This window comes from Calidris pugnax, unplaced genomic scaffold (assembly GCF_001431845.1).
Source record: "Calidris pugnax isolate Ruff unplaced genomic scaffold, ASM143184v1 scaffold499, whole genome shotgun sequence".
NCBI classification, from domain to species: Eukaryota; Metazoa; Chordata; class Aves; order Charadriiformes; family Scolopacidae; genus Calidris; species Calidris pugnax.
This window is the reverse complement of record NW_015092476.1, coordinates 668,576-690,204: the sequence shown is the minus strand read 5'-3', so window position 1 is coordinate 690,204 and position 21,629 is coordinate 668,576. Positions and strand designations below refer to the sequence as shown.

Here is a 21,629-nt window from a genome sequence, read left to right as displayed (position 1 = left end):
TTCTCAACGTTGTATTTTTTTTACTTGACGTAAAACATGCTGGTAGTGCTTTCTTCTGCGTAAGGCATTTTCTTTTGTGCACTAACGTACTTGTTACTGTCAGCCTCTTGTATAGAACAGTGCTTTTTTGTTTGGGTTTTTTTTTTTTTTAATGGGAGTGATTAGATACATGAGGTATGTGGAGCTTGCAGAAAATTGTGCTGCTGATCCGGGAGCGTCACAGACACATCCCTTGGCCAGTGTTTCTCACAGCTCTGGTTCTGCACCTTCAGAGGACGCTCCCAGCTTGAAATCCAGGCAAAGTTGTGTTTCTCTGAAGATGGTGGCTCTTGGGGGACTGGGAACGGGGCTGGGGGAGCAATCTCTATCCAGAAAGGAAAGGAACCGCTTTTTCCAGTGAGTTCAGTGTATTCATTCTCATCGTTTCCACTCTTGTTTTCCTGAGGGGAGGAGGGGGGGGGGAAACCTGCACTCAGGAAAGTTTGGGGCTTTGTCCAGAGTCTCTTCTGCCAGAGTAAGAACCTCGTCAGGAGGCTGGTGGCCTCATGGGCTCCTCGGCAGCTCTTTCAGGCTCAGAAACCTTCCCTCTTCTCAAGCCCTGTGCCTGGCTTCACGCCTTGCTTAGGAGAAGTGCTTGAACTGACTAGAAAACTCACATTTTTGATCGCCAGGAAGGAAGCCTCCATGAGGCAGGACAAGGCCTCAGGAAGCTGGAGATTTTATATTTTTTAGTTGAACAATGATGTGCTTATTTCTCCAGAGCATGCATCAATTTTGAGAGATCCTGAGTTAAGGGCCAATGCCAAAGCAAGAAATGTCCCAATCTGGCTCTTTTTAAGTGGGAATAGTAAAACCTTGACTTCTTCTAAAATTACCTAAGGAAAAGTTCCCACCACCCCTAGGTTATGCAGTGTTATGCCTAATTATATTTTAACAGCAGAGTTCTGTTAAGATTCCTGGATTTGATGATTCTTGTTTATCCTCCCATCTTCTTTTCCATTCATTTTGGTAGCCAGCACCCCTGTGACAATGTGTGCATCATGTGGCTTCACAAATAACGCTTTGTTTGTGCATCCTGGGGGTGAAAAATCCAGTTCCTAATTCAGAGTGTGGCTTGTTAGCTCTTGTGGCTGCCAGCTGCCCATTTTCACTATATCTTAGTTTGATTATTAAAATAACTGAGCTCATAACTTTGGAGATCTTCCATCTGAGGGCGAAGTCCTTTCTTGTAGAACATGTCTATCTTTTTAAAGCCCTCTCTGAAGAGCACAGGTTTGCAGTTCGCTGTTGCTGTTCCAGCCCTGCTGGGAGGGCTCTGGGTTGTCCCCACAGACGGGTGACACGAGTCCTGTCTGGGGTGGCTCGGGGTGGCTGGCACCTAATCACCCCTTTTCCTGCTGTTTCCTTATCAGCTGGCAGTTTGCTGCCGCAGAGGGCTTTGGAACATTCTGGTGTTTGAAACAACAGGCAGTCAGCTGTAATGACAGCTAAATGCTGACCTTCTGCAGGGCGCGGGGCAGAAAAAGAGGGTTTTGGAGCTATCTATAAAAAAAAAAAAAAGGAGAGGTGTCCTGCAGCCCCCAGCCCGTGCTGCGCTGGGCAGAGCGGGAACCCGAGAAGAGCGGTGACGGCGCGGGTGCCCCGCTGCTAATATTTGAACATGACTGAATGAACATGAAATCCCAGCCTGTGCCAGCTCCTAGGACCTGCTGCTGGTGAAAGCTGAGCAGACGGGGTGTTGCTGAGGAAGACAAGACCTCAGGCAATCAGAGAAACCCCGGGTGGGACAACGCTGAGAGGGGAACAGGAAGCTTCCAAAAGCAGGTAATTAAAGAGCCCATTTTTAGAAGAAATAAGAATGGAGAGTTTAAACAAATTTTCAAGTCGGAACTCCTTTCATGACACTTCTGTGCACCCAGTGAGGGGTTTTACCCAATGCTCAAAAGTATGTTTTTTCTGAGTATTTTAGCTGAGGGAACCTCTAAGTTAGGTAACCCATTCTGTGCTCAAGTGGAAATACTGCCATGAATCCTTATCAAAATGACAATAACATTAACATCTTTGCCAATAAAAAGTAAGTTTGAAAATTAATTGGTTTTACTTGCCTAATGCTGTGAGTTGAAAAACTTTTCCAGTGAAACAGAGGCTGCATTTGGTGCTGAAAAGGTGTAATCTGGACACAAACCCACAGCTTTCTTGCAGTCTTTGCTTTTAACTCCATTTAAAAGAACAAGGAGCGTTGGTCTGTGAGCTCTGTTACCCTGCTCGGCATGGCCTGGCTTTCTTTCCAGATCACTTGCAATATTCCCAAAAGGATATTAAAGAGGAGTTGTCCTTGTGTAGCAAAGGTTATAGGGCAGCAGCCGTGGCCCACAAATTGAACTGTGTCTATGTAAAGGCTCTTCATGTTTGGGTGTTTGCACGCTGTGTGACCACCTGGCAAACTCTTTTCCTCTGCTTCCAAATGAAGTAAAGAACCAAAAACCCCACAAAAGCATTAGGCTCATTAGGAGGTATTAACAAATGAATGCAAAGCACTTCTTACTGTCAGCTAGGGGATAGTCCTAAATATTTCTGCATAGCCCTAACTTACTGTGAAAGTATAAACTGAGGTGTTGGAAGTTTAAGAAAAGAGTCAAGTGGTACAAAAAATATCAATTGTCATTCACTGCCCTCAGTTGCTTCTTGTTTGAGCATAAAGCTGTCTCAGAGTCTTAATAGTTATTATAATAAAGAAGAACAAACACCAGTATTAAGCTTTGGACTTGACATAGGTTGCTGAAATCGGAAATCTTAAAACACCCGTCTAACCTAAAGGTGGTTTGACAGAGCAATTATTTTCTAGGTGGTGTGTAGCCTTTCCTACACTGTGCTAAATGAAATCCTGATCTTATTCACAGATCGTGCTTGATAACACTTGATTGAGTGTGACCCAATTAAAATGCCAATAGGTTATCCCAAAAAACACTGCTTAAAAACCTGTTACTTTATATTTGAGTTGTATGGTTGGTCAGCTTTAGCTGATAGAAGAAAAAAAAAAAGTGCTGATGAGTTTTTTTTCTGTGCCAAAGTGGCAGAAATTTTATTTTAGTAATCAAACCCGAAGAAAACAGTGAGTCTGTGCTATGAAAGTTGCCTGGCTCGATGTGCTGCGATCCCCAATAAATTCAGCAGCACTCGAGGCTGTGAGAATGGTTCACGAGATAATAAGCTTTTCGGCTTTGTGGTTCAAACCTGTCTCTTTAAAAAAAGTAATATTTTTGTTTCACGAGGAAATGGATTTGTTTATTTCCTGTGTGCTCTTTTAGCATCTCTAAATGGTGGCTGATCTTAGTCCTGGGCACAGATTAATCTTTGTTGCAAATACTTACTCTGTGTGATGAGAAAATTGCTGAAGAATAAAATTTGAGGGTTTTCTTTTTTTGAATCTTTTCCACAGCAGTAACCTTAATCACCTTCTGAGTTGGATTTTTTCTCTCTGACTTATTACCATTGACTTTCTGGTCTGGAAAAGAAGCACCAGCACAGTCCTGCTATTTGTTACTAGTTTTACTGTTGATGATAATACTTCAGCTCTATGTCAGTTTATTCTTCACATTTTCTCCGAACTGTTGGTACATATTTGAACAGAGAATATATCTTTGTAAGTTTCTTAGCTCTAAGGGGGGATGAGTTGATCCCTAAAATTGTTTTTCTTATTACCATTGTCAAGTTGTGGGCATTTAAACTAGAATAAAAGCAATAGTATTTACATATTTTTAGGTTATATTCACACCTGCTGAGTTCAAGAATGTTAAAAGCACGGGAAGCATCTCTGGAAACAGGGGGTTTGTTTGTCGTTTTTGTTTTTATTGTGTATTTAAAACCACATACATTGAAGAATTGAACCACAAAAGCATGAATTCAACAAACTGTCTCAAATGAATCTTAGTACCTACATATTAAATCCCGTTTGGTTTGGTTTTGTTTGCTTTATGGCAACCAGAGCAAAGTTGGGGCTTTGCTGTGTCAAGGCTCTAAGGAGCTCCATGCCATCACAGTTACAATATTAAGAAATATTTTACTTTTAATTAGAATTTAGATACAGAAAAAGTATCTGCCCGCCAAGGATTTTTCTCCCCCAACCCCCTCAGTTGCTGTCATGGGCATTGGGCTTTGTTTATAACCCGCAGTGTCTGTGAATTTCAGTGCTGATAACAGGCTTTAGAAAGGAGAGAGGCAGCCAGTAGTCACATGTGGGAAAGTCACCCATCGGAACCTGCAACGAGGATTGTTTAGGAAAGAAATCACGCTGATAACTTCTATAAAGAGACTTACCACAACAGGACAACGCAGCAGCATGCATAGCAGGAATGTTTTATGTAAATATGCCAGCGGCTGAATAATACACAGGTACTAAGGGAAAACAGTTACTCGGCTATTCCATTCCATTACGTTTTTAATACTAACTCCACAAAATTAACTGAGAGTCTGAAATCTGGGAGAAAAATATTGTTCTCTAGGTCGTGTGTGGTTTCTTTATCTTTCTCTTAAAAACCTGGGTTTTTTTAACAACTTAATAGAGGAACTATGTATAAGAACAGTAATTATGAAGTAATAGGCTATTTCCAGAATTACTTGGGGTGGAAAATGGCACAGAAGCACTCAAATTAGTAATTTTTAACTCAGCTATTACAGATACCATAATAATAAAATTTATATAGAGAGGCAGTTTCAGTTGTGCATTTTTTCCAGTTTTAAGTTGCTGCATATCTTAGCTGCTGTGTAGCTTTAAATATAGATGTCTGTATATTTATATATATCAATTTGCACACACACACACATACAGGGATATTGACTCAGAGGTGCTGGGGTGGCCTCTCTGTGTCTTCTCTGAGGGCTGCCAGGCCCTTACCAGAGATTTTACCTGCAACAGCTTGAGTGGTATTTTACACTGAAGTGAAATAACCCCTTATTTTCCACAGTGCTGCCCTAAAGAGCATTTGTTGCCCACATCTTACACACGTAGTTAATTAAAGCTCAGTAGCAGAGCCGTTCATGCCAAGAAGGCACCGTTTGTAGTCAGGTAGGTTAGGTTTTGCCTTGTGTTACGCAGCTGTGTGGAAGTAACCCTGTAAATTAATAATACTGAAATAACAACATTGCTGTTCGCTTTCAGGCAGAGAAGCAGCCCCAGCCCATTCATGTGTGAGGTGGGTATGCCCAAAAGACTATGGAGGTGGCTCTTCAGCCCCCTATTCCAGATCAGCACAGGTAGATCACTCAAAATGTTTACCTAAACTGTCCCAAAGGCTACTGGGGCTGGAAGTGCCTGGTTCATCTGGGCACCCTCTGCCACGGAACAGCTGTTTTCCCAGAGGGAAAGTCTTTGAGCTCTGATTTAAGAGAGTCTTTTCTATAAAATAAGCCAGTTTCTTCTTCTTTTCTCATTGTCCTGGCTCAAAACATGAAGTGCCGTCTTGCTTTTCCTGCCACTAAGTCAGTTTTTCTTCCTTTTTCCCCCACCTAAAGCTGTTCTCAGATCTTCCTTTATCAACTGTACTTCAGTGTCATGGCCAGAACTGTCCTAGCACTTGACCTAGAGAGGCTCAAGCCAAAAAGATGAAAAGTTATTCCCATATTTTACATTTGTATTTATGTTCTCATGGCAACAAATTTTGTATCTTGAATTCCTCTTTCCTTGGTTGTTTTTGGCAAGAGTATCTCAGCCTGTGGCTTTGTAACCTTACATACTTCTCCCAGTACTGCTGCCTGCCTAGCTTTTGGGTTCTTGTGGTGTTGCATCTGGCCTCCTACAGCCTACCACCAGCTTGTTGGAGATGCCTTCAGGAGCTCCCTGAGATGTTTAGGCTGGAAGCAGGCTGAAAGCAAGCTTGTAACCCAGTGGTAACTCTTAATTTCCCTGTTTTGTTCAAGAAAATGTCACCTCCAGTACCCTGACAAGTTGTGATGACAGCACGTCCTCCTCTCTGGGAGTTCATTTGTCCTTACCCACCAGGCTTATTTCCATGTTTGAGTGCATTGGGTGTTGCGTTGCCTGTATGTGCTTTATTCTAGACCAGTCTGTGGATTCTTACTTAATCTTTTGTCGTCATCTGAGTGTTTCTGTATTGGTTGCTGGTTAAATGTTTGCAGTGTCTCTTCTGGCTTTGAAGGAGACCAGCTGGTGCGTTGTGTGCCTGTCTAACGCTGCGCAACGACCTTCCTTGCTCTGAAAAATCTTCTCCGTGAACTTCCACAATTTATAGGTTTCATTGACAATAAATTGCATATGGGGTAGTTTCAATGATTTCAGCTTTCTGTAACTAAGAGCTCTTCATGGGCTGTTTTACTTTTCCAAATATGCATTTGCATCTAGTTCCCTGAATTGTTAAAATTATTTTATTTTCCTTTTTGTCACATTTCCTTTATTTTTCTTTTCCTGTTGCCCTTTCCCTTTTACTTCCACATTGCTGGGGTATGTACAATGAGACCAGATAACCTATTTTTGAGGCTTGTTTGGGTTTGGTTTACTAACCCACTTTTTGGCTTTTGTGACTGTTCTGTTTCAACAGCAGTGTGAGGACTGTCCCCCTAATTTTACTAATGAGCTTCTAAGGCTGGTATTCCTTCTCTTACCGAGTTCGATCATGGAGGAGCGTAACCCCCTTCCCACCCTGAGGCCTTTTGGTGCTTGGCACAATTTCCTCCTCATATAATAATACAATGGTCCAGAGCAATCCATAATGGTCTAACATGAGAGAAAGGTGGAGAGCAACGGACTAGAACACTGCGGCAGCCCGTTGGTGTGTCTGGTTTCCATGGCTCCTACCCTTTGAAAATAATAAATGTCATCAGTCACTCTTGGCAACACATGAATCATGGCCACAGAGGGGGGGATACCAGGACCTCAGGACCCAGAAAGTTCTGGGCTTGTGTAACCAGTGGAAAGTACCAGAATATTCCATTGTCTGAGCTGGAACAATAGTGGAAAGGTACCTGGAGAAAGTCAGTGATCTTGGATGCTGTAAGCAGTGGTTCTAGGAAAGACCCTCTGATCTCTCCTGGACTGCAGTGGGCTGTGGCCAGTATCTCCTCTGGGTTGGGACGCTGCTCAGACAGACATCTCGAGGACAGGGCAGGTCACCCCCTCTTGAGCCTCAGTCGTCGCTTGTTGAGGAATGCCAGTGCGGTGTGAATATTTACCCTAAATTTGGCAAAAGGGAAATTTTAACTATAGGCTCTCCTCCATCTGCCTCTCCATCTAGATGTTTGTGATATACACATCAGCTTCATGGGTGTGGATGTTCTTCCATTTGTCTGTTAAAAGGGGCAGCTGCTGGCTCCTTGGGGCAGTGCTGCTGCAGACCACGGGGGTGTGGGGGTGTGTGTGCTCGCTTACAGTCTTTGCCCAGATGCATAAGCATTATTTCAAGATCTGTGCTTTTGGTCACATGTGTATGTATTCATTTGGGATACCTTGTCGTAAGTTAGTGTGAATCTTGTCACCTTCGAACCTGTTGTTAAGTTCATTTATTTTGTTGAATCAATTTGTAAGACTTTAAATCAGTTAATTATTAAGTGCTACTAAAATTCAGCCTCTTGATCTACCTCAAATAAATGTAATTTGAATTGCTGCTAAATCGTAACCATGTCAAGAATGTCCATCCGCAGCAGATCCTCAGTCTCTTCATCAGCCCATCCTGGAAGGGCATCTTCTAACCAGTGGCCAAGAGCCCCTGAGGGCCATGGGTGGGTTCCTGTGCCTGTCTGTCTGTCCATGCCGGTCCTCCCTGCCGGGCAGGCTGGTGAGAGCGTGGGCTGTGGTGCTGCTCTCACCTGTCAGCTTTGCAACAGCGTGGGGTAATTATCAGCTACTGATAATTACCTGTGCTTAATCAGTGTCAACCTGTAACTCCTTCTCTGCTCTGTTGAGCTCCGTCTGTGGTTGTCATGGGGGGTCCCATGCCGCCAGTAGGTTCTTTCCTCTGGATCAGGGACCATCTCCGTGTTAACCTGAAAGAGGGGAGATGGAGCTGAGCTGTGGGGAAGAACTTGTTTGGTGTGAGGGTGGTGAGAGCCTGGCCCAGGTTGCCCCGAGAAGCTGTGGCTGCCCCATCCCTGGAGGGGTTCAAGGGCAGGTTGGAGGGGGCTTGGAGCAGCCTGGTGTGGTGGGAGGTGTCCCTGCCCAGGGCAGGGGGTGGCACTTGGTTGGGGGGCTTTAAGGTTCCTTCCAACCTGAACCATTCCATGATTCTAAGATGCTACAGTTCTGTGTCCTCCCTGCTGTGGTCCTGTTGCTTTCCCTCTCCTCCCAGCTTGCAGAGCCGTACAGCAGCCACCCCCAGATGGGACCCTCAGGTGCTCCCAGGGGACCTTCCCTGTGGGCCAGGTCGGGTCTGGGGCCATCTCAGCCCCCTCTGTGTGGGCAGGACCCGGGGTGCAGCCACAGGAGGAGCAGTCAGTGCCCACCGTGCTCATTTTTCCCTCCCGTGCTGTCTCTGCCCTTGGGGATGTCCCTGACAACACAACAAAACCCCCCCTCTCTCCGTGGGGGCACCTTCTCTGCCACCCCCAGCCCCGGGGCAGGTCGGACTCTGCCCGTCCGGGCCGTTCTCCTGGCGAGGGGTTGTTTCTCCACCCCGGGTGCCAGCAGGGTGTGCCGGCCCCGCTGCCTCATCACGCCGGTTGCTAAGCAGCCTTTTAATATTTACCGCCTGACACGCGTCCGGTGTTGCTTGGCCCCTCCTGCAGCCCCGTGGTCGGAAGAGGAAGAGGAAGAACACAACGACCCACAGTAAAAAGATGCCCACCAGGAGCCAGGCTGGTGGTGTCCGGCTGCCTGATGGCCACCAGATCAGGGGTTGGACCCTGGCAGCTCCGTGCAAGGCTCAACCCTGGGCAGTAAAGGGCTGGAAAGGACAAGGACCCCCCTTCCTTCTCCTAGTGGGTCTTTTCAGGGAGGGAGTGGAAAATTGGAGGCCCTGAATAGCGGGGAATTCAGGCAAAAAGAGAGGTGAGGCACCAGGGTAGAAAGAAGGATCGTTTGGTTTATTTGGGTGTTTTTCACTAATCTCTGCAAGTTGTAGCAGTGCTGCTGTGCTGGAACTTGGGAAAGAGTTTTTCAGTATATTGTAAGAAAAAGGCTTAGTGGGAGTTCTCAGAGGGGCGGGAGGGAGAAGGGCTTAGATAAATGTATTTTGATTAAATGGACAGGGACCGAGGTGACTAATGTGAAGGTGTAGAACAGACACACACTTCTTGGTCATGTAGAAGGAATTCAGATTAATTTCACAGAAAAGAAAGAAAAGGAATGGAAAAAAACAATGAAAGGGCCAATTAAGAAGTATGTGGTGTTATCTATGGGTTCCCTGATGGTTGCTCCAGCCATATATAAAAAGGTTGTTTAAAACCTGTTGTTCCCTGTCCTGAAGTAGGAGGCTCTGTACATTCCTGCGTACGTCTCCACCCGTACAGAAGCTCCCTTCTAGTGTGTAGTCAGTCTGTAGGGATATACGTATGTGGAAAAAGCAGATACTGTTTGCTTACGTTTCGTCAGTGTGACAATCACAAATCCTCCCTGGTATATATTTAGAGCAGTCAAAGCTTTCACAAGGTGTGCAAGGTACCGGGTACGCTGGCGGGGAGAGCGCGCTGTCAGCACCACACGTACCTTCTAAATCCTGTACAACTCCTGTGGAGAGATGCTTGTGCTGTGAAAAGCTCTGGAAATAAGAGATTTTTACAGGTGGAAGAAAGAAGTCACCCCAGGTATGGAGTAGTGATACAGCTTCTGAGTTCATTGAGGCAAGGCGTGTTTCCGTACAGCAAGCGGCATGGAAAACATGAAGAAACCCAGAAAAAAGGGATATCTTGTGCTGTTCATTTAAATATAAACTCTTAAGTTTGTTGCTGTGATCAAGGTGGCAAATACAGCCTTAGGGCAGAGGAACGCGGAGCAGGAGTAGAGAGGTGGTATGGCGTCGGTATATTATCTCATCATATTTGAGTTTTCTAATTTAGTATTAAATATTTTGTGTGGAAAACTAGTAAAACCGAATAGTACAATTTTTTGTTAAAAAATGAAGAAATGTGGAAGAATACTGCACAATTAAGTAAATGCGCTTCAGTATCAGAGCAGGGTTTGAGTTTGTTTTGATACCTGATTTGAAATTTGCCTTCAGTACATGTTAGAGTAAAAATAAAAATGTTGTGAGAAGATCTATGGGCATCACAGTATTGAAATGCTGTATAGAATTCCATGAGTTCTATGACTTCTGTACACCTATGGTAGAAATGTGGGCAAGAGAGAAGATCTGAAACAATAACTCTAATTTTCAGTTATAACTTATTCTTAGTTTTTAGCTGGATATCTAATGAATTCAGGTTGCTTATGCTTACTTAGTGGTACTATGTGTAACAAAGGTGAAATTAATCAATTTCCCTTTTTCTTTTATTTTCCCCTCAGAAGCAGTCCCCCTCTGCGGATGCACCAAAAACACAAATTATGAAGCCATCTGAGACAAAGGTATGAATTCTTGAGAAACTGGTGCTTGCAGTTAAGCACAAAGATATGAAGCAATGGAATTTCTTTTTTTAGTACTGGTACTGAGTAACTTTATTGCATATTTCTTCTCTGCAGCTTAGTGTGCTCTTCAAAAAGTATCTAAAAAACTCTATACAAAGTGCTCGGAGGTCTTTATGACAGCAGTACTGAATTTTAGCTCAGTCACGTTTTGCAACATGTGCATGGCTCCCCCCAGTGTAGCTACGGGGTTATGTACCTTGGGATAATTTTTCGCGTATTCAGAGAATTCAGGACAAATTTCAGCTTTTAGTATACGTAGGGTTGTGCTGTCTGGTTGGTCTCCTGTCTCTGTCCGTCTGGCAGCTCCCCTGCCTTTGTCCTTGGTGCTTGTTCTGTCTTGCCTCATGACTTGCACCGCCTCAGCGTGGAAGCTGTGTCATCGCTCATGTTCTTCACTTGCCAGTGGAGAGTCATCATCCTCACCTACGCCTCTGTTGCCTAAGAGAATATACGTGTGTTATTTAAACAAATGATTAACGATTCTCTACCGCCTTCGTTTTCCATAATCGTTAACATTGAAACCCGACAAAAATGCTGAAAACCAAACTGGACCAGCAGGGACTTGTGCAGTGGTAAAACCTGGGTCTGCCTGAACCTTGTGTAAATACAAATAAAGGAACACTTAAGAGTGGTGAGGTCAGGAGAGGACACTTAGTCCTGAGGCTCTGGAGGTCCTCTGGTCCAGTCCAGCAAGCTGGAGGATAATTGAACCACCTCCATTTGTGCACCGTCATCATCACCACTTGTGAATGAAGGTGTCTGCAAGTCTCTGTTTTCACCTTCCTGTTAAATTCATTAGTGCCATGTTCGTTTCTGATGCTGTTCTCTGTATGGTCACACCCAGCCAGCAATCTACTTAAAAATACTTATGGTCTCCCACAGCTTGAAACTTGAAATAACTCTAGAAGAACGTGGTAAATTTCTGATCAGATCTTTGAAACTGGTGTTGCAAGGTGAGGCGGAAGGAGAGTCTGAGAGGGATGTGTCCGTGCTGTGAGGCTGGTGAACAGCCCCCCGTTCCAGCCAGCCCCCCAAAATTCCAGCAGCCCAGCACCCCACCTGTGAGGCTGGTGAACAGCCCCCCGTTCCAGCCAGCCCCCCAAAATTCCACAGACTGCTGGTTCAGCCCCATCCAGCAGCCCAGCACCCCATGGCTCACTGACCCTCTCCGTGGGGGACTGGGGAGTGAGAGCAAGAAAAGCTGTGGATTGACATGGGAACAGCTTAATAATCGAATTAAAATATTGTAATAACATAAATATAAATATAAATATAAATATAAATATAAATATAAATATAAATATAATAACAACAACAGTAATAACTGGAAGAGTGAAAACTCTTGAGAAGAGAGTATATAATACTCTTGAGTATATTATTCTCTCTTGAGAGAATAATAACTGGAAGAGAAAACTCATGTGTTGCGATAAGACCAGTTTAATAATGGAATCAAAATATAATGATGATGATGATAATGATGATGATGTTGATGTAATGAAAACAACAACGAGAGAGAGAAATAAATCCCACAGAAAAGGAGTGATGCAAATGAAACACAACTGCTTACCACCACCTGGCCAATGCCCACCCTGTTCCTGAGCAGCAGCAGCCGCCGCCGGGTCAAATCCCTCCAAATTTGGACGCCGAACATGACATCATATGTTCCAGAACACGCCTTTGGCCAGTTTTGGATAGGTGTCCTGGCTGTGCCCCCTCCCTTCCAGAACACGCCTTTGGCCAGTTTTGGAAAGGTGTCCTGGCTGTGTCCCTTCTCAGCTCCTTCTGCCCCCCAGACCCTGCGCTGGCAGGGCATGAGAAGCTGCAAAGTCCTTGGGAACCCAAAACATCCATCTGTGACCAGTATCCTCACCCTACACCCCAGAGGCAGCGCTGTACCAGCTGCCGAGAGGAAAATTAACTCTGTCCCAGCTGAAACCAGGACAGTGCTCAAGACAATTAATGCTTTATTTCAGTGTCTGTTGTGTTCTTCCCACTGGATGCAGCAGAGTCATCCGCGTTTCAATAGCAGACTCCTTTGAAAAGAAATAAGGTTGCTGAGTCACTTTCATTTCTAGTCATAAATTTCTCGCAAATTAACAACTCTTTCCTAATTGCCTGCTATAACCACATCTCATTTGTTCTTCCTCGGAGTCTCCCTGCTCTTGGAGGTGCTCGGAACCCATCTTTAGCTTTCAGGTCTGTGTACCTGAGTCCTTGGTCTCCCATTAACCATGGGTCTGGGAGAGGTGTGAGTACTGCAGCAGAGGAGAAGGAATGTGGCACTTCTCGTTTGGTCAAGAAGCCCCAGGGCTGGGTGGGAAGTTGGAGAAGCCGGTGGAGAAGTAGAAGCCCTGTGGCTGGTGTGGCCACTGCCACCGCAAAAACACGTCCTGTCACACTTTCTTCCTCTTGCACACATTTGTGCAACTGGGGAATGGGTTAAAAAGTACTCCTTTTCTAGGTTGTTATTCAGTGTATTATGAGGAGAGGCTGAGGGAGCTGGGGGTGTTCAGCCTGGGGAAAAGGAGGCTGAGGGGAGACCTCCTCGCTCTCTCCAACTCCCTGAAAGGAGGGTGTAGCCTGGGGGATTCGGTCTCTTCTCCCAAGGAACAGGCCATGGGACAAGAGGAAACGGCCTCAAGTTGTGCCAGGGGAGGTTTAGGCTGGAGATTGGGAACAATTTCTTCCCAGAAAGGGTTGTGAAGCCTTGGCAGAGGCTGCCCAGGGCAGTGGTGGAGTCACCATCCCTGGAGGGATTTAAAATCCAGGCAGACGTGGTGCTGAGGAACATGGGTCAGTGGGGGGTTTGTCAGTGTTGGGTTGATGGTTGGACTTGATGACCTGAAAGGTCCCTTCCAATCTGGACAATTCCATGACTCTGTGATTCCTGAGTGTTTCAGATACAGCTCTGGGGTGGTGGCACGGTCAGGTGGGATCAGGCAGCAGAAGGGGAGGTGGGACATCTCTTTCCCTGCAGAAGCTCAGTGCTGGCTTTGAATTTGCCCTGGCTCCAGGCTGTGACTGCTCACAGCCAACTCTCTTTAAAGATGGACGAGTACTTGCCTTTGGAAGTATGGTCTCACACTGAAATGGCTGGTTTGACTTGCCTGGTAATAATTTTTTTTTAAAGTTGTATTTGAACTTTGTTATTGCTGAAGGTGTGTCTAAATAGACGTGTCTGGGCACGTGTGAGAGCACATGTGTGCTCATGATCACGTGTTTTAATGTAGCCTTATCATCCTCACATGTGTTTAAGCCTTGAATGACAGCGTTGCCCCATAAGTCCATACATTCCTCAGCATTGTCATAGAAAAACTTACACTGTGAGCAATCCAGAGATACACGAGGGTAATAAATGATGCATACACACAAAAATGGCATTAAGCGCTTAGTAAAACAATCTTTACAATGTATAAAAAAGGCAAGCAGTTGGTAATAACTGGTTTGGCGGGCTGAGAATTTGAATTTATATTGCTGGGTGTTGACAGGAATGCAAGTAAATACATTTTGTGGTCCTGCAAAAAAAGGTGGTGTGTTTACTTTTCTTCTGAAAAGCACATAAGAGAAACCTGGATTTGTATTCTTAACAGCAGGGCACTTAACGTCCTGAGCAGGCAGCAATCCTGCAGCAGGAAAAGTCAAATTTTGTGCTCCTTGAACCTCATGCCTGCCCTTGGGCTAGTTTTCTTTGCAGCCAAAGGACATCTCGAGTCTGGCTGACACTCTGCTTCAGCTGTTACATAAATACGTCCAGCCATTTTTTTTAGCTTTGAAACTGTGAAAAGGATTACCTTTTCAGTATAGGATTATTTAGTGTAGAGGTACACAAATGGATGTGTGTGTCTTTGAGTTCACCATGTGGTAGTCATGTAATGGGCAGGTACAAGTGGGAGCATGTAAAGTATGACTGAACCGGAGAAGTACTGTGATTTAATCAGATTAGATGTCAAGAGAAAATACAAAGAGGGGAATCTGAGAGACTAAGTGATTGTTTTGATTTTTATTTGTTTAATGTTTTAAAATTTTTGTCCCCACTTTAGAGTTCGTGAAATTTTTGTCATCCTCTGTGTATAATTTTACCTTCTGTGACAGACTTGCTTGCGGTGTTGTGTTCTTTACTGTCCTCTGCAGCTTCATGGCCTTTGCCAAGCTTACATCCGGGCATCTGTATTTTTATGCATGCTCAGGATTTCCCAGCCAAGTGTCTGTGGTTGCGTGTGTGGGTGGAATAATTGCATAACAAATAGTTAAAAAAAGGTAGCAAATTTCTCTATGTGGTTGGCTAGCAAACGGAAGCCTGATATATCTAAATGGTAATTAATGTTTCGCAGCTAAAGTGAGTGGAAATATGGTGAGGAGGCTGGCCTTTTCATTTTTCTTTCTTCTTACCAGATATAAAATATTCCTTAATTTTTCCGTGTGTGTTCTTACATGTTTCTACTAGTAGTAATTTATTGCTTACTGCACTTTGACTTGAGGTGAATTACAGAAATCATTTTTGTGACATGGCTGCAGAAAATTCTTAGATGTAAATTGAATTGTTCATTGTATTTGTTTAATTTCTTCCTTCCCCCTCTTTTGAGTCCTTCATATGAGGAGTGTGTGTGTGTTTGCAAACATTTGAGTGCTCTTCAATTGCTGGAATTAAGATCTGTGCCAGGACGTTGCAGATGTTGTAAACTGCAAGATCAAAACACTGTATATTAGTTAAATCACATGTGTGCTCACAAGTGTGAATCTGTCTGATTTTCTTTTTTAAATGAGCTGACCACTTAAAAATAACCCAGCAGATTAATCTCTGTCTGAATGTCTGTTGCTTCTGTTTCAGCCCACACCAACAACCAAAGCAGAACCTGGAAAACCTGCAGAGTCAGCCAAGGTAAATACATATATTTCACCTTTGGGTAGTCGTTGTGCTTTGGTCTTTGCCTAACTTTGGAAAAGGTCTTTGCTGCGTCTGTGCCAGTGGCACTGCCCTGTGAATAGTGACACACCTGCGTGCAAACGAGCGAGGAGCTGGCAGGTGTGGGAATGCAGCATTTGGGGAAAAACGGGGTGCTTTACTGCTTCACAGCAGCTCAAGAAGTGTTCTGGTACCACCTTTAAATCCATCTTGTGCTTATTTGAACTGGTGTAGACCATGTTCTGTACCAGTATGGTTCCATTGCATGTAATTAGCGTAAGGCTGAATGATCTCCATTTTTTATTTTATGACAGCCAGCAGACTCTCAAAATAAACAGCTGTCTGAAGAGAGGCAGAAGGAGCCCAGTGATGTAAGCTGTGTGATTTCTCTCCCTCCCTCTCTTTTCTCTCCTCCCTTTCCCCCCTGTCTGGGGCTTTGTTGTCCAAAAAGTCAGATCCATTCCCCTGTGAGCAATCTCAGATCTCGCACACCAGGACGAGACGGGGATTATTTATTTTGGAATTGCACACAAGGCCGGGTGCTCCATGGTCTCCACAAATCACACACCCCCATCAGAACTCTCCACATGATTTTTATGCACATTTTACATCATCATAATATTAGTGCCTCCTAGTACTAGTATTTGATTGGTTATTATTTAGATACTATTACACCATCAAGTTGTAGCTCCCATGCATGCTCAAGGGAAGGTCTTCACCTGGGCAAGGGTCTCCTTGACCAATGGGTGTGATTTTTACCCTTATAATGAAGGTAGTTCAGCTCACGGCACTAAGAGTTTTCACTTTCTGCCAAGTTGGCTGAACTTCTGAAAACCTGTAGATTAGCACCATCCTCAAACTTTGCACTCTTTGTGCCTCCTCAGCAATGATACAATACTCTTCTTCCTTGATTATGAGTTATTTTCATTAACTCAGGCTTGGTAAATTCAAGGACAGAATCCTCACTTATTAGTGAGAATACACATAAATTGTATCACTTTCAACACTAGTTACTAATAACATTTCAAGGATATGCTTTGGTAACAGCTTCTTGTGGTATTTCTCTCTTTCCTTTAAAAAAAAAATTAAAAAAATACAAATGAAACAAAACCAGCCCACATGTATTTCCTTATTGAATAATAATAGTTTATCTCTACGCAGGCGAAAAACCAAACCTCACCTTCAGTGACAATGACTTCTAAACCAAATAATGCAGGAAAAGAAGCTACAACTCAGGCTGGCCAGCCTCCACCAGCAGCCTCCACGGAGACAGCAAAGGTATAGTAGAAGAAGCAATGCAATTTGTATTATTTATGTTATTGTAGGGGTGAGAAATTCAAATCAAGGTGGTATAGCAGCTCTCCAGTCCCTCAAGGGGCTCCAGGGAAGCTGGGGAGGGACTCTGGATGAGGGAGGGGAGCCCTAGGAGGAGGGGGAAGGGTTTGACCCTGCAAGAGGGGAGATGGAGCTGAGCTGTGGGGAAGAACTTGTTTGGTGTGAGGGTGGTGAGAGCCTGGCCCAGGTTGCCCCGAGAAGCTGTGGCTGCCCCATCCCTGGAGGGGTTCAAGGGCAGGTTGGAGGGGGCTTGGAGCAGCCTGGTGTGGTGGGAGGTGTCCCTGCCCAGGGCAGGGGGTGGCACTGGGTGGTCTTCAAGGTCCCTTCCCACCCAAACCATCCTGTGATTCTGTGATTCTTACACTGAATATTGTAAAGCAAGACTGGGCCCCCAAAAATCACAATGTAGAAAAGCTCAAAAGCTGTATTGTCCTGGTTTAAAAGCTGGGACTTAGAAAGGGACATTTTACCCACAAATTAACTTAAGCAGCATCTTGAGTATACCACTTCCAGCTAACCCATGACAGCGTTCATGCATAAGCACCAGCTGCAGATAGGGTGGCCCAGCCAGATGGTGTGGGTGGTTTGTGCTGCTCCTTTGGTGACCCCGATGTGCCTCCACCTTTAGGTGTCCTCTTCATACATCTGTTTTCACTGTCCCCACACTCTTGCTGTTACCTAAGCAAGAGGCATGAAGATTATCACAGTTGTAGGCCTGTTATGTGTTTGTCTGTCAGTCATGCAAGCTTTTTGCAAGTTCCTTGTAGCGACTTACATCCTTGTTGGATGTAATTAGTTCTTTGTCAGTCTCTTCCCTTGTCCCTTCACTGCTGAAGATGAACAGAAGGGATCATCTGTGCAGTCAAGCAAATGTCTTGTTCGTATGGCAGGGGGGTTGGAATTTGATGATATTTAAGGTCCCTTCCAACCTGAACCATTCTGTGATTCTGTAAGCAGTGCCATTGTGGAGCTCCTTCACATGTGGACTTTGTCCCGTGTTGGCTCCAAAAGCAGCAGGTCAGCAGGTGATCCATTCTTAGTAGAGCAGCACGTATGCCCTGATGGCAAGACTCCAAAAAGACCTAGGAAGAGAAAGGTTGAGGAAAAAGCTGAGGAAGGGTCATTTCAGAGGGACAAGTGGAGAAAAAGCTGGAGCAAATGTGTGTAGTAGAGTCAAAATCTGGATCTTTTTGCTCTCCTGCTCTGCACGTATCTGGGTGACAGGGCCAGAGTGACATGAAGATCTCCTGCAGCTCTACCACAACCCACTTGTTTCTTGCAGTAAATGGGAGTGTCAGCAGTGCAGAAGTCTGCATTTTGTCTGCATTTTTGTGTTGGTGTTGCTCCTGTGCCAGACTCCCCGAAGCAGTTTCCACCCTGCCAGCTTGAGCAGCGTTTGCTGCTGGTGCTAGTGGTCTATTGAGAATATGGGGTGCAAATTAAAGGCTTGGAAGGGGCCTTATAGTCTTTGTGCTCTGCAGATTTATTTTACTGGCAAAGTAAAAGAAAGGGGTAAAGTACGTAAAATGGCATGCTTGCTTTCTCCCAGCAAAGTCACGCTGGAAGCAGAGAGTGTCTGTGTCTGTGCAGCGTTGTGAGTAGGTGGCATCTCACTCTGCCCAAGTCTCTGGATGCTCTGCAGGTGTCTTAGCCATTTCCCGAGTCCAAAAGAATATGGACAGCCTTGGAGTTGGGTGTTCCAGGCTTAAGCAGGCCATGCCAGCTGCAGCTGCTGGGCTCCCAGAGCACTCAGCCAATGGGGAGAACCAGCTTTGCTTTTTTATTCAAAGCGTAGGTGAAGAGGGGCAATACATGTGTGTGCCTGAGTGGAACATCTCTGTTTTACTTTGTTCTGACTCTAGAATTTCTAACATAGGGCCATATAATAAAGCCAGCTCTTAATTTTTCCCTTATTTCTCCAGCCAAAGTCCGAGAAGATGTCCATAGCGTCTGGTCCAGCTGGTGCAAGTGTGGTTACTGTCACTGATAACTCGAGTGCTGAGGTTGGTAAACGCAGTCCCACACAAATTCTCCCCTTGCAAAAATGTCTCAGAGAGTGTTTCTCTCACAATTCAGTTTCAGAAAAAATTAATGGGTAACTGCTGAAGTACTGCTGTTGAGGAGTTATGTGTGGTGGTGAAGGACTCTCTGAAAGAGTAGGCCACAAATGGCCTATAGTGGTGTGTCATTTGTGTTTTGTCAAGTAGGACTTACTTAGCATCCCTTTTACCAAAGCTAGCATAACATTAATTACTCTTCATCTTCAGTTATGTTCGTATGTGTATGTATTATTACCAGCTGGTATATAAATACAAATGATCTTGTTACTTATTTTGGGGAACAAGTGTAAGAGCAGTTCTCACTGCTCAAAATTTGGCAAATGCAGGACCTACTGAAAGGAAGGTTTTGGGTTAGTTTCCAGGAGTTTTGTGCAGATTCACCACATGATTCAGAGGTTGGGTTTTTGGTTTTTTCCCTTTATACAGCATGATAACTTCTGTAGTTGTCTGCTTAATTTTTAGGCTGCTATGGATGAGTCGGCACTGGACAGCCTAATAGACACCCTAGGGGGGCCTGAGGAAGATGTGCCTCCTAGTCCTGTTTACACTGGTCCAGAAGTTACGGTATTTTACACTTTTTATTTTCACTTTTTAGAAGGTTAATCTTTAAAGTATGTCTGTAGTTTTTCATTACTATATTGATCCTGTAATTGTGTCACTTGGATCTGCTGAGAGGTTAAATACAGTTTGCGCAGCTGCGTTTTAGGGATGTTTTCAGTGATACAGAGATGATACAGTTCTGTATGTGTTGCAGTAGAGAAAACAGTGAATTGTCAACAAAGGTTTGTTGCTTTTTGAACTGATATCCAAGCGTGGTTTCACTGGATTTACAAAAGGCAGTGATGGAGCTGTAAGAGAACGTAAACAACCTGGGAGACTTCATTTCTACTCAAGAAAGAGTAAAACATTGAGAATTTGGGGAAGAATGCGTACTTTTTGAGTTAGAATGGGAGCCAGCCCTCACATTTTCTGTCCACAAATGTCACTGTAGATAGCTCTACATTAGAGATTTATTTCAATCAACAATAGTACAGAAACATTAATGCATGCATTCTTTTCACAGGAAGATATATCTTCAAGGTACTTGGAAGAAATGGGTAAACGGGAAGGTAGTCTCCCTCCAGAGTACGTCAAGTTGTTGAAGGTTAGTGAGTTTAAAAAAAAGATGCTCTTCCTGTGTGTTTTCTTGCATATTGTATGGTTTTTGCTTCCTATTTACTACAAAATTTATTCTCATTTTAGAGCAAAGGGGGTGGCAAAGATGGAGTCCCACCAAAAGTAGATGAACGAGATGAAGTAAGACTTTTTTTTCTTTTATTTTTTTTATATTGAAAGGTGAAAATGACCCAATTATCACTAGGCTCAAGGAAAATTTAAGTGTTGCCCATCTTCCAAAAATCCCAGGAAGTGGGAGAGGGCTGTGGGGTGCCAGATAACATAGGTACTGATAAAAATAAATACAACTTGGCATAGATGTTTTTAATAACGAAGTAGGAATTTTCAGGACACGGACTGAAGCTGAAACGAGTCAAATAAATGCTCGTAGAGACACTGTGGGTAGTAATACCAAAGGGAGGAAAGAGCAGCTGTGTGTGCAGGAGTCTCTTTGCAATGCTTTTAGCAAAGACTACTTGAATTTCTATACTTAGCAAGAGAATTCTCTAAGCCAGCTTAATTTTACTGTTTAACATATGAAAACATAAGCTTATCTGAAAAATGAATCAACCAGCGAGGAGAAATACTGTTTTTTCTAACAGCAGCATGTGGTTCTGAGGTCATTGCGTGAGTAAGCGTAGAGCACGCTCAGATTTCAAACCCGAGTTTGACAGCAGTGATATTTGAGCTCTAACGATCGTAACCTCGTTTGCAATGTCTTGCTCAGAAGCCCATGACGGAGGATGAGCTTGCAGAGGCCCTGTCGTCCGACTTCACCTGCGCTGACGAAAAGAAGGCAACCCCAACAGAGGTATTGATATTTTCCCTCCCATTGCATGCCTTTATTGCAATGAAATACTGCCATTGCTATCTCAATACTTCACTTCAAAATTATCTTGACACTTTTCCCCTTCTTTTTATTTTTTCGAACTTGCCTGTAATTTTGTATTTCTCACAGAAACCAAGCGAGGAAGGAAAAATCGTGCAGGCACAAGCAGTGAGTTCAGTCAAGAGCTCAGTTCCTCCAAAGGAGAAGAAAACGAAATCAAAAGAGGTATATATACACAGTTGTCCTTTGACTAGTTAACTTCTAATTAAAACTCACTAGCACATGTTGTATTTTGTGTGTGCCTGGTCTTGTAATGATGCTCATCATCCTCATTTTCTGTTGTAAATCCTGTTTATCTTAGAAATTATAGGAGTAATATGAATTGCCATTGCACAGCCTTTGCTGTACCTTAAAGATCTGGCGTTAGGAGGTTGTATGATTTTCCTTTTGGATTCTTCTACAAAATAACTGTGGTTATTCTGGCTAGAGGCAAGAGAGTAGAAAAATTGAGGTCTTTTCTTAGCTCTGTGAGAAGTGTTAAAAACTTGAATATGATGTAATTTTCTCATGTTTTTCAAACTTTTTTCCTCTGTGGAGAGCAAGTGTGAACGTACACTTTCTGGGTTTGTGGTTTTGTGTCAAAGCACAGACAATTGTGTTACGTGATACTGGCTTTTATTTTTAATTTCTCCTTTTTTTTTTTTTTTTTCTCCTTTCCTTCTTTCTTTTCTTTTAATATAGAGGGGGATTTTGCAAGCTGACGCGGGTACGGAGCGATGG

The 21,629-nt window shown here is 44.0% G+C and overlaps 1 protein-coding gene across 4 annotated transcripts in view; it reads left to right on the top strand.

The window, feature by feature from the left end:
- Positions 1-21,629, top strand: part of CAST (calpastatin) — a 65,021-nt gene that overhangs the window by 23,568 nt on the left and 19,824 nt on the right. For 2 of the 4 annotated variants that reach the window (XM_014962581.1, XM_014962582.1), the window contains 10 exons: positions 10,448-10,507; positions 15,396-15,446; positions 15,785-15,841; positions 16,632-16,748; positions 18,728-18,808; positions 19,328-19,429; positions 19,929-20,009; positions 20,108-20,161; positions 20,748-20,831; positions 20,979-21,074. In XM_014962581.1, coding sequence (XP_014818067.1) covers positions 10,448-10,507; positions 15,396-15,446; positions 15,785-15,841; positions 16,632-16,748; positions 18,728-18,808; positions 19,328-19,429; positions 19,929-20,009; positions 20,108-20,161; positions 20,748-20,831; positions 20,979-21,074 — 783 coding nt within the window. Of the gene's footprint in view, positions 1-268; positions 397-1,741; positions 1,825-10,447; positions 10,508-15,395; positions 15,447-15,784; positions 15,842-16,631; positions 16,749-18,727; positions 18,809-19,327; positions 19,430-19,928; positions 20,010-20,107; positions 20,162-20,747; positions 20,832-20,978; positions 21,075-21,629 lie in introns of those variants that run through there. The other 2 variants (XM_014962584.1, XM_014962583.1) reach the window with 2 other exon arrangements.